The sequence below is a fragment of the Cricetulus griseus genome (assembly GCF_003668045.3).
Source record: "Cricetulus griseus strain 17A/GY chromosome 1 unlocalized genomic scaffold, alternate assembly CriGri-PICRH-1.0 chr1_1, whole genome shotgun sequence".
NCBI lineage: Eukaryota > Metazoa > Chordata > Mammalia > Rodentia > Cricetidae > Cricetulus > Cricetulus griseus.
The window spans coordinates 11,163,648-11,175,841 of NW_023276807.1; the positions used below are offsets into that span (position 1 = coordinate 11,163,648).

Genomic DNA, 12,194 nt, shown 5'->3' on the forward strand with positions numbered 1-12,194 from the left:
TTTATTCCCAAACTGTTTTGCAGACCACTTGAAATGACTAAGACTATAAGTGATACTGCCCTTTCAGGATTCCAGGTACCTGGAGGGATTCTCCCTTTCAGTTTCCTTGAATTCCAAGTCATTGAGCTGTCAACATCCTTTGTGGAAAATGCAGAGAATTCTAGACACTCGGTCCTCTCAGCAAAGGCATGGAATCTGAAACATGAAAGGTGTTCCGTATTAGGCACATACCTATCAATTCTCTCAGTCAATTTGCTGTCTTTGGTGCTCCAAATCTTGATTTTGTTTGTTTGTTTTGTTTTCTCAAGGTTGGGTCTCACTATGTTGCCCCATCAGTCCTGAAATTCTAGGCTCAAGCAATCCTCCTGCCTCTGTCGCCCAAGTAGCTGGGACTACAGGTGTACAAGGCTACACCCAATGCCAAGCCTCTATACCTTAACCATATCCTCTGACTTCCCTATACCTTGTCTTGTCAACTCCCACAGTCCAAGCCCAGGAGAGGAGATGGCTCAGCCCAGTTTGTTGAGCAAGCATGGGGACTTGAGTTTGGATCCCCAGCACCCACATATAAAGCTAGGAGTGGCAGCATATATCAATGATCCCAACACTGATGAGATATGGACAGACAGATTCCTGGAGCTTGCTGGTCAGTCAGCCTAACTCAATCAGTGATCTTCAAGTTCAGTGAGAAGCCCTATCACAGAAAATAAGGTGACAAGTGACTAGGAAAAATGCCCAGCATTGACTCTGGCCCCCATATACAGCTACAGGCACACACACAAGGATGGTTTGGGATTTTAAGTAGTGGTGTGGCTTCTCATTATAGTAGTTAGCTCAACCAAATGGTATTTCTTGGTCCTAGGAAAATGATAGTGTTATTTTGTCTCTAAGTCTCTATCATATTAACACAGTTTTCAGGGCCCAGGCATCAAATGAGGACACTGAATGGCAGCCATTAGCATCGATTGGGGGTACACCCAGCCTTGACTAATTTGCCTATTGCTGAGTGGCTTCAGTCAACTGTAACTCAGCAAACACGTACTGCCCCAGGGTTTGAGCTTAAGAGCTAATGAAAAGAATTCCTGTGTGGGCAAGTTTGGGGGAGCCTGCCAACTCAAAGTGTGGTCCAAGGACCAGCAGCAGTGTCACCTGGGAGCTAGTGAGAGATCTGTGATCCCAGGATCCTGCCTGAACCTGCCGAGTCAGAATCTGACTTTAATAAGATCCCAAGAGGATTCGTGTGCACATGAAAGCTTGCAGCTGCTGGTGTGGTGCAAGGTGATGGGCTCATCTCTTTTCTCTTTCTTTCCCCCGTTTCTGTACTACAATTGGATTATAGGCCCTCACACACGTAAGTCAGGCAACCTGAGCTATATCCTCAGCCCCTAAATTGCACTCCTGAAACTTAACCTCTGATTCACAAAGGAAGTCTCTGGTGATGCTTATCAGCCTCTCCTCACTGCTAATTCAACTCAAGGAATCCTGCTGGACCACTTGGAGTAGACAGATGGACAAATAAAAGTGGGAGTGGTCTCAGGGCCTCCTGGATTGTGGAAAGACTATCATTTTCCTAAAGAGTTTCTGGTGAGACTGGCACAGTGACTTGGTGGCAATGAAAAAGACAGCCTTATTCCTGTGGCCTGGAGGCCGGGGCACACAGCCTTGCTATGCCTACCTCCCCTGGGCACTTTCTAGAGCAGAAATGGCCAGCACCCCTCCTTTGGTGACCACCTGAAAGGGTAAGGTGTGGGGGAGGCATGAGTTCTGTCCTGGCTGACCCTGAGTGCCAAGGTCTTGGGTGTCTAGAACTTTCTACTCTCTGATCTCTTCTCCAAATTAGAAAAGAGAACAGGGCAGAAGTTTCTCTAATGGGGTGAGACACAATTATGAAAGCTCTTTGGAGAGTACTACAGTACCTCAGCACCCACACCGCGGTGGTTCCACACAAACACAACCTTGGCACCTTTGGTTGGGAGAGGCGGGTATCAGAGTCCAGCTAGAGAGCCCATGGCCTAAGCAACCAGCAAGCTATGCCCAGAAAGACATGCTTGTTTCTAGTTGGGTATTCACTGCTCTCTAGCTGGGCCCAGAAGCCCAGAGCACAAAGGAATAGCAGAAGGCATGGTGTGTCTGAGCCAACACTACAACAGGCAGAAGCACTAAGGGTTGTGCACTGGGCTTCCTTGTGAGGGACCAGAGCACACAGAGGATGGCATACCTCTACCTGACCATTGTATGCAAACCCGCCACCCTGAAATGGACGATCTAAAAGTCAGTAAGCAGCTGAATCAGTGCTGCCTGTGGCATGCTGTTCCCTGGGTGCTGAACCTCCTAGAAAAAGTTCCCCAGGAGATGAGAGGCAAGGACAAGCCAGGGAGGGAACCCTGCCACCTGTCTTTGTTTCTACCCCAGAGAGACTGGATGAGGAGCCCCCTTTCATGTATTTGGGGATACTTGGGATCCTGGGTCAAAGCCTTGTGCCTGGTGATTTCAAAGTGTGTGAAGAGTTTCTAGGGCAGTGAGCTCAGATTCTCACAGGTCTTGTTGCACATGAAGAGTCCTGACCCTCTTCAGACATGGAACATCAGGATTCCCGGAGCTGTGGGCAAAGACAGCATTTCCACCAACTCTGTTAGAAAAAATGGTGGGCAAAAATATGCGTTTCCGGCTTGCCTTTGGTGTCAATAAAGGCTAAGTTCAGGCCTCAATATCACTAACAATTCCCTCTTATTTAACATGCAATAACTTGTATGTTAAAAAAATTGGTTAATGTGAACAACTGCAGTGAACTATAGGGTGGGGAGCTACCTCCAGTTGTCCAATGTCTGGCCCTAGGGTAATAACTGCCCTGAGTGTCAAAGCCTGGAACCTCCAGACAGTACTTCTGTCTCTAGGAATTAGCCGACTGAGATGGCAGTCTCTGCAGTCTGAAAGACTCCAAAACATCAAAACAGAAGAACTGGATTATTGTATGATAAAGAAAAGGGTACATAAACCATGGAGACTGTCCATGAGGACATATTGGGTAAGCATCTAGATTGTAAGTGGTCCACCCACTCTTGAGTCCATCTTCTGCCTACCTGCTGTGGGTCTTGGCACTCAGATCCTTTAGGAAAGCTACAGTTTCTTCTCCTCTGGCATTGAAGGACACTGTGCAGACTGGATATGGAATCTGCAAAACCCCCTGAAGAAGAATCTCCTGGGACTCCTTGGGAACATCCCCCACCACAAAGTAGTAAATGGCTTCAATCTGCAAGACAGAGGCACCAATGGCAATGACTTATCGCCCGCCATACAACCCAGCCTTGCACTATTCATCAGCAACACATTTTCTAATTGCTGTAAAATAAAAGAGAGGACAGGAAGAACAGAAGCTATGTTCAGTGTCCTGTGATGTCATTGAGATGCAAGGCCATCAAGCGAGTTATTTAGGGTCTCGTGACAGTGGCTGTGGTCCTTGGGTGCTACACAAAGAAGATAGCTGGCAAATTTGGAGAGCAGCTGCCTCAGGCCCACAGGCACATAGACAGCAGAGGGAAATTCTGGCCCAGCCAGCCACTGAGGGCAGGGAGCATACTATTATCCACCCCCCCAGGTGGTGCCAGAATTCTACAGCACAAATTCATCCACTGTCAGTCTGAGGAAGGATGCAGGAGAGAGGGGGTATCCCCAGTTGGTTCATCCTCTGCTCTCCCCACACTAGGGAAACACACACCTGGGAGACGAGGCCGTCCTGACTCTACACAGCTGGTCAGGAGAAGGATGTGACATCCTCCCTCCCCATCCCTGCTCTGCTCCACACAGCTGTGCCAGAGTAGAATGCTGAATGGACAGTCCATGTCAGAAGCAATACACACCCAAGCATATCCACATACCACACCCACACACACCACACACACCATACCACACCACACACACACACACACACACACACACACACACTGCATACATGGCACACACAGACACACCACACCACATACATACATACACACCACATCCTCTATATACCCCAGACCCCACACACATACCATACAACATACTACACACACAATGCACCACACATACACACATACCACACCACACATACACACCATACCCCCATAGACACATACCACACCATACATTATACATACACAAACCATACTACACATACACACTATAACCATCCACACCATAATACTACACATACACACACACACACACACACACACACACACACACACACTCAAGCACGCGCGCGCACATACCACCACCAACACACACACTACACATCACATTCAAACACACCACACAAACACACACACACACACACACACACACAAATACACCACATACACCACACAAACACACACCACACATACACATTTTTGTGTTGGTGTACATTAACTATACAAAATCCTGGATACCTCTACCTTCTCTGTTAGCCTCTCTTATCTCCCCTCTTGTTCCTTGTCACCTTCCCGTTGTAGCTTGGATGTGAAATGTCCCCATTGACTCATTTGTTTCAACATGTAGTCCCCAGATGGTCACACAGTTCTCAAAGTTAGAACCATAAGAGGTAGAGCCACGCTGAGGCAAACGTGTCACTGGAAGCAGGCTTTGAGGTTTCATAGTCCAGTTCTGCTTCCTGTCCACTCTGTTTCCTGACTGCTATAGAGCACTTCACACTCCTGCTACCATGTCTTCCCCGCAGTGACAGACGGTATCCCTTTTTAAACTGTGAGCCAAATAAACCCTTCTTTTGTCACAGCAATGAGTACAGTAACAGATACACCTCTTCTATGACCACCACCCTAGTTTGAGCATCTATGAGAGAAAACATGCAAGACTTATCTTAATGAAAATGACTTACTTCCTCGACTACAGTGACACGCTCATATTAACCTAGGGATCTGGGAGATGCACACTTCACCAAAAATGTTGGCATAATCCGGGGATATGCAAAAGCCTGTAGGAGAAACTGCTGCCAGCCTACCCAAGCCGAAATTGCCCTGGCGCCTGCGCTCAGGCCAGCCTGCAGGAGCATGCGCATGCGCGGCAGGCACTTCCTGAGCCAAGCCGCCAAGCCTGCCTCAACGCCCAGAGACTGCTGACAAAGAGACGCCTGACCAGAGACACCAATGAGGAAAGGACAAACAGCGGAGTCAGCAGCCTGAGCCAATAGGGCCTTGGGAGGGGGTATAAAGGCAGGCCTAACTTCCTTAATAAACGAGTCTACGGCATGCTCTGCTACTCACTGACTCCTGGTGCCTGAGTCATTGGTGTTGTGTCTTCTCACCCCCTCCCCTGAGGGGTGTCTGAGCAGGGTCACTGCAACAAAAGCCCACCAAAGGGACTATGAGATGTGTCCTCAGTGACACCACTCTTGCTCTCCTCCTGACGTCAATGCATGAACTCAGGCAAGAGACTGCACAACTCTTCCTGCATGGCTTGGTTTTCTACACTTTGGGAATCTATACTAATGGCAATATGTGTATTTTATAGAAATCTCCGAAAGTACAGATCAAAGCAACACCATCTGAACCTGTCCCTCAAAATCGCCTTAACTGATCACTTCCACAGAGAACTGGGTAGAGGCCTCTGCAAATGTACTGTGTGTGGGTGAAAAACAGGCTTCTTAGGCCCATGACTTATCAATGTTTTCATCTCAAGCCCTTAGAAGCTGAAGCTAGTCAATAAGTGTTTCTCCCCCTTGACTTCGAACCTGGTAGAGAGGGGATAAACTCATGACTGGTTGCCCAGTTGTTTAGGAGCTTATGTCTTTAGCAAAAAGAGCATACTAGGTGTCTGAAGGGGCAAGTAGAACAGGGGTAGCCGAGGACCCAGTTTGGAAGTTAGATAGCCAAAGTGAGAACCCAGATTGGACAATGTCAGCCACTACCTCCACCCACAGGCAGGAAAAGCCCCGCCCCCTCTCATGCCGCTTCCTCTCCAGTCTGTCAACACTAGCTCCCAGATTTTTAAAAGAAGTAACCACTAGGCAGCGAAGCCCGGTGAATGCTGTACATCTCCTCCCACCAGCCACCCAGCTGGCAGGGGAAAAAAACCGAAAAAACTAAGAAACAGCCTTCCATGAAGTGTTAAGTTGACTGGATTGTGTTTTCCAGCAAATGCATCCCAGGTCATTCCTCTTCCTGTGTCACACAGGCTATGTACCAGGAGTACAATCGAGGCACTGTCACTCACAAGCGTTTTCCAGTTAGCTCTGCGCTCAAATCTAATGTAGGAATAATCTCTCATAGGCATCAAAAATGACACATGGCCCCAGACGGGGCAGACGGAGTACCTTCCAGGGTCTGTGAGAGCAAAAAGGAGATAAGGACCTAGAGATGGGGAGGGTTGTACCAGCAGTCTCTGGCAGGATGCTTCACTGCTGCTGGCAATGGCCCAAGAAACGGAAGCTTTCGTGCAGAGATGTTTTTCCCTTGGGATGTCATTGAACTGAAAATCGCCTTTACCGCACTGAGGTGTTCAGCCTCTTTGGAGCAAGCCAAAAGCTCCTGCCATTTATTTCCCATAAAATAGAGTGGTAAGGTCTGGGGAGGTGGTTCAGCGGGTAAAGCACTTGTGGCTCAAGTATGAGGACCTGAATTCGATCCCCAGGACTCTTGCAGAATTCAGGCACAGTGAGTGGTGAGTGTCTATAAGCCCAGTGCTTGGGATACAAACCCGGGGGACCCATGGGGCTCACTGGGCAAGATAGTCAATCACAGAGCCCCAGGTGCAGTCAGAAAGCCTGTCTCAAAAGGTAAGGTGGAGAGCAGTTGAGGAAGATCTCTGACATCTGAAGACCTCGGGCCTTCATAGAAATGTATACAGTTGTGTAACACCTTCACCATGCGCACGTGTGCACGCGTGCACACACACACACACACACACACACACACAATTAGACAATTAGGATGACACCCTTAAGTCCTGTTTCAGTCTGGACCATTACATGGCAACCTGCATTCTGCCCAGACAAAGAGACTTAGGCATCTTCCTGGCATTGGCTTTGGAAGCAAGAAAAGAAACTGATGGAGCAAGTGCTTCTACCCAGCTACCCTCTCTGACACCAGTCCAAGCCAGCTCTCATCCCAGAGCCTCCAGCATAAAATCTTCCCTCTTCAAGAAGCGAAATGGAGAGCAGCCCAAAGCACAGCAACGAGGCTGGCAAAGACTCTGCCTCTCTCTTCATACAGCAAAACACTGCAGCATTTTAAACCAACTCCATACCTGGGGCTCTAACTCCTGGTCTTCCCCATCTCTCTGACAGCCTTCCCATCTTTGGGCCATTTTGATTTTCTGGTTCCCTTCATGGTGATGACTCCTCCTTATGATCAGTGTTGGCATCAGTTCTAGTTGGCTTCTTAGATCCCTCCTAATACCCTGGACCATCACAGACTATCTGCCCTTCCAGGCTTTAAGGTCTATATTCCACCCATTATCCCCACGAGAGTTCTATAAGGCTTAGCAAACTCACCGCCTAGCCCAACACCATCCTTATCTCTTCGGTTGAAAAAACAAACAAAACTCAATTCACGTGTCCAGGACCTGAACCCACTGGGCCTACACTTAGCCCCCAAACTCAACCATATTGACAGTGTTTCCTTCCTTTCCATTCCTTCACTATCCATTAGATATTTCAAGAGCCCTGATTTAGGCAGGGACACAATGGAAAAGTTTTACAACTGTCTAAACTCTTCCAAGGAAGCAAATGAGATGTCAGTTTTACAGACTGACAGTCTGGCAATCAGCAGGGCAGGCCGCTCACGGGATTGGGGGATTCTGTCTTTAATTCACTCACTTAGTCTTCCTGTGAATATGATTTTTAAAACCCTAAATCTAAACGTGTACCTACCGGGGACATGAAGGAAAGAGTGAGATAAAAACAGAAAGCCAGGCATCCTGCAGGGCAGGTAGCCTTCTGAAAGCATGAATGAAACTTCTCAGATAGCTTTCATGGATGACCAAAGACCAGGACTCTACTAAATATCCCTTTCTTTCCCAAAGACCCTTCAAGCTTTGTGTCTGCAGGTTTCCAGGGCCTGATGGTACCGTGGAAACCCTGTGCTGGCTAGCACAGCTGGACTCTGAGGACCCTAGTCCTCACCTGCCAAGCACTTCCTCAGTAGCTCACAGGCTGCCTTTCCCACGAGCCAGGTCCTTTGCACAGGATACAGTGATGGCTCAGACTACAATTGTCAGTATTGAAGACATGACTTAAAAAGACCCCTCCCACTCTACTGGGCTCCTCTTAGACCCCAAGACCCATGCTCACTTCCCCCTTCTTGTTCCTTCTTCAAGGTGACTAAGGCCAGCACTGAACGAGCCCGATGGCCTCCTCCACAGATGGGCTTCACATAATATAGGCTTCCGTGTTAATTTCTGGGTATTAATGTCTATGACTTTCAGGGCCCATGGATGAAACAAGACAACCCAAAGCAGGTTGCCATCAGTAGGAAAAGTCGAGGTGGATATAGTCACTATTCCAAAAGTAGCTTGACATTTAAGTCTTTTCTATTCCTAGCAGATTACATGGATAAACTAAAATTCTATGGGATGGTCACTAGGGGCATGGAGCAGAGGAATGGACCTTTAGGGAAACCAGTCTACCCCACCATACACATACATACTGTTTTTCACTCTTCTGAGACACAAAGCATGGAATTTTCTAATACACAAGACAGCTGTGTTCACTGGGATTTCCTTCAGATCACCCACAGATAGGGCTATTGGTGAAGGACTTCTGTGGTCTGTATACACTTTGAATTTGCTCTAGACCACAGATTGAATGTGATGGCCAGTACCTTTCTTGGTTCTTCTAAAGGATCCCTCTAGCACTCACTAGGTTGTTCATATTTTCTAAAGTAGGGATGAACCCAGGGGAGATAAAGGAGGAAAGCAAGGTCATCTGGAGACTGGAGTCATATCAGATGGCCAGAGTCAGCAGGGATCAGTACAGTCAAGTCCACAAAGAAAGAGCATGTTCATGTGCGCACACACACGTAAACACACACACACACACACACACACACACACACACACACACACATACACACACACACACACATACAAATGCATGCATGCACCCATGCATATCCAAAGCCTGGGAAACATTCCATTTTGATGCTGACACTTGGAATTTTGCAGATGTCAAAAAAGACTTGAAGAAGCCAAAGAACACAATAATTTGTATCTGGTTCTTCTTTAATGGAAAGCATGTGTTCAGCTGGCTTTATGAGGGCAGAAAAATGTGTTCCCAATTTCAAACCGTCACCTAAGAATCGATAAACATGGGGCTGTGCCAGCATGCATGCATTTATTTATTTGGAAAGAGAGGAGGACTCCTGGATGCAGCTACATAAAGACTGAAACCTACAGAGACTCCCATCTTCCAGAATAGAGGAACCTATTAGAGTATTTACCATCTATATCTCAAAGGCAAGCAGACCTCCATCTCCCACTCTGGAGAAGTTGAAGCTGGCTAAGGAATCCCTCCCACCCAGAGAAATCCCTTGCCTTTGTAACACTCTCTTAAAAGGTCCCATCACCAGAGTCTCTCAAAGAAACATGCCTAGTGGCAGGAGAAGACACCAGGCACTACCTCTTACTCACTTGTGTCAGGTGAAGTTTTATTATCAAAGGTGCCAATCAAAAACCATGTGTCAGTGCATCAGAATGCATGATAGGTTCTGTCTTAGTTTTATTTCTGTTGCTGTGATACATATCTTGACAAAGAACAACTTCCATGAGAAATTCATTTATCTGAGCTCACAGTTCCTTGTTTCAGTCCATCACTGCAAGGAAGTCACAGCAATGACAGAGCCTGAAGTAGCTGGTCATATGATATCCACAGTAAGAGCAGAGGCAAATAAATGCATGCATGCTCCCTTACTTGTGCTCAGCTCGATTTCTCCACTCTTACGTAGTTCAGGCCTCTTATGTTTCCATAAGAAGCATCTAGAGTGAGGCATTGGCACTGTCCACAGTGGGCTAGATCTTCCCATATCAACTAAGACAATCCCACACAGACATGCCCACAAGCCCAACCCAGGGTAGACACAATTCCTCATGGAGACTCTCTTCTCAGGTGGTTCTGTGTTGTGTCAAGTTGACAATTACAACCAACCATCATACAAGGCTCATCAGCTTAGATACACATAATAGATCCATCCATGAAGAGAAGGAACTGGGAAAGATTCAGAACCTGGATGCTGAGGAAAGCCTATTTCCTTGTTCTCAGGATTCTTTGAGGAGTCTCCCAATCTCTCTCCGTGCCCTGTAAGATAGGGACTTATTTCTCTAGTCAGCAGGAGGGCAACAATAGAACTAACATGTTAGAGACACATGGTCTGGCCACACCCCTGTGTGTTTCCTTCAAACTAGCTACATAAAGTTCTGTCCTGAGGCCATAATGACCCCACAGAGAAGCTTGGGTAAACTTACTGGGCAAGAATATATCACTTTGATCTCTATCTGAAACCCTGTTTCTTCAACTGGCTGTGGGTTTGGGGATAAACAGGATTATGCTTTGGGGACCATGCTGGTTAGTTTTGTCAGCTTGTCACCATCTGGAATCAGCTGAAGAACTGCTCTGTGAAGGATTACCCAGATCTGGTTGGCCTGTGGGCATGTCTGTGGTAGATTGCTTTCATTGCGTTAATTCATATAGGAAGATCCAGCTAAATGTAAGCGGCATCATTCCCCAGGTTTGGGTCCTGGACTGTATAAAAGAGATGAGCTGAGAATCATTGTGGCGGCTTCTTCTTCTTCTTCTTCTTCTTCTTCTTCTTCTTCTTCTTCTTCTTCTTCTTCTTCCTCCTCCTCCTCCTCCTCCTCCTCCTCCTCCTCCTTCTTCTTCTTCTTCTTCTTCTTCATCCTCCTCTTCCTCCTCCTCCTCCTTCTCCATCCCTCCCTTCCTCCCTCTCTCTGTCTCTCTCTGTTGTCTCTGTCTCTCTCTGTCTCTCTCTCTCTCCCTTTGACTTTGGGTACAACATAACCAACACCTTCAAGCTCCTGCTACTGTGACATTCTCCTACCATGAAGACTGTAATTTGGAACCATGAGCAAAAATAAACCATTTCTCCCAAAAATTGCTTTTGGTTAGGGTACATTACCATAACAACTGTACAGGAAACTAAGGCAGGTACTATTGGTGATAATGCTAGGGTTCCCATAAGAAGCATCTAGAGTGAGGCCCAGATCAGCAGTGTGAAGACACCAAGTGTTTCCAGTTAAGCTTAAAGCCACCTTGGTGACCTGGGCAGGCCATGGGTACACACTTACAGTTTCGTCTTTTCCAGCTTCCAGCAGAGCATCCAGGCAGCTAATCTCTCTCACAATTGGCTCAAAAACCATTTTCTTGACCCAGCTGATGGCAGCAGCAATGGAGTCTTCAGTCACAGAGGTAGCACACTCCTGCCATTTCACTGGCTCTTCAGAAACACTAAAAAGAATCATATGTAGCAGTCACCAGACCGTGATTAAGCCTACCACAAAAGTATCAGCCTTTGGTGTCAACCAGAAGTTACCTCAGTGAGAAAGAAAACTAAACTACCAGACCCTGAAAGTTACTGTGAAAATGCATGAGCCAGTTCAGACACACCTATGTTGTTCAGGAAAGTGTGTTGAGTGTAATGGGTGATTTCAAAGCGTTATGACCTCGCACAGGCATAGTGACCAGGAGGCATGACTGGAGTGTCGTGGGAACAAACAAAAAGGTACAAATGTTAACCAGAGCTTTATAAATATTAAGAGAGGGGCTGAGAAGATGGCCACTATGTAAGCATGAGAACCAAAGTGTGGTTCTTTAGCACCCACATAAAAAGGCAGTATATCATCATACACTACAATCCCAAAAGCAGGGAGGCGGAGATCCCTGGAGGATCCCTGGGGCCTGCTGGCCATCCAGTCTAGCTAATTGGAGAGCTCCAGGTTCCATGGAAGACTGTCTCAAAGGGGTGGGGGAATAAAACGAAGAGTTGTTGTGGAATATAGCTGAAGACATGTTACATTCATTTATGCTGAGGAATATTTGTTTGATGCTATGATGTGTTACTTTTTTTTAATGTTGAATTTGTTTAACTCTGTGTAGCTGTGTTACTTTGCCTGCCCAAAATGCCTGATTGGTCTAATAAAAAGCTGAATGGCCAATAGCTAGGCAGGAGAGGGTAGGTGAGGCTGGCAGGCAAAGGGAATAAATAGAAAGA

General features: G+C 46.9%; 1 protein-coding gene across 1 annotated transcript in view; it reads right to left on the minus strand.

The window, feature by feature from the left end:
* Positions 1 to 12,194, minus strand: part of Vwa3b (von Willebrand factor A domain containing 3B) — a 176,942-nt gene that overhangs the window by 146,652 nt on the left and 18,096 nt on the right. The window contains 3 exon segments of the mRNA XM_035453446.1: positions 80 to 195; positions 3,081 to 3,250; positions 11,272 to 11,431. Of these exon segments, the coding sequence (XP_035309337.1) occupies positions 80 to 195; positions 3,081 to 3,250; positions 11,272 to 11,431 (446 nt within the window).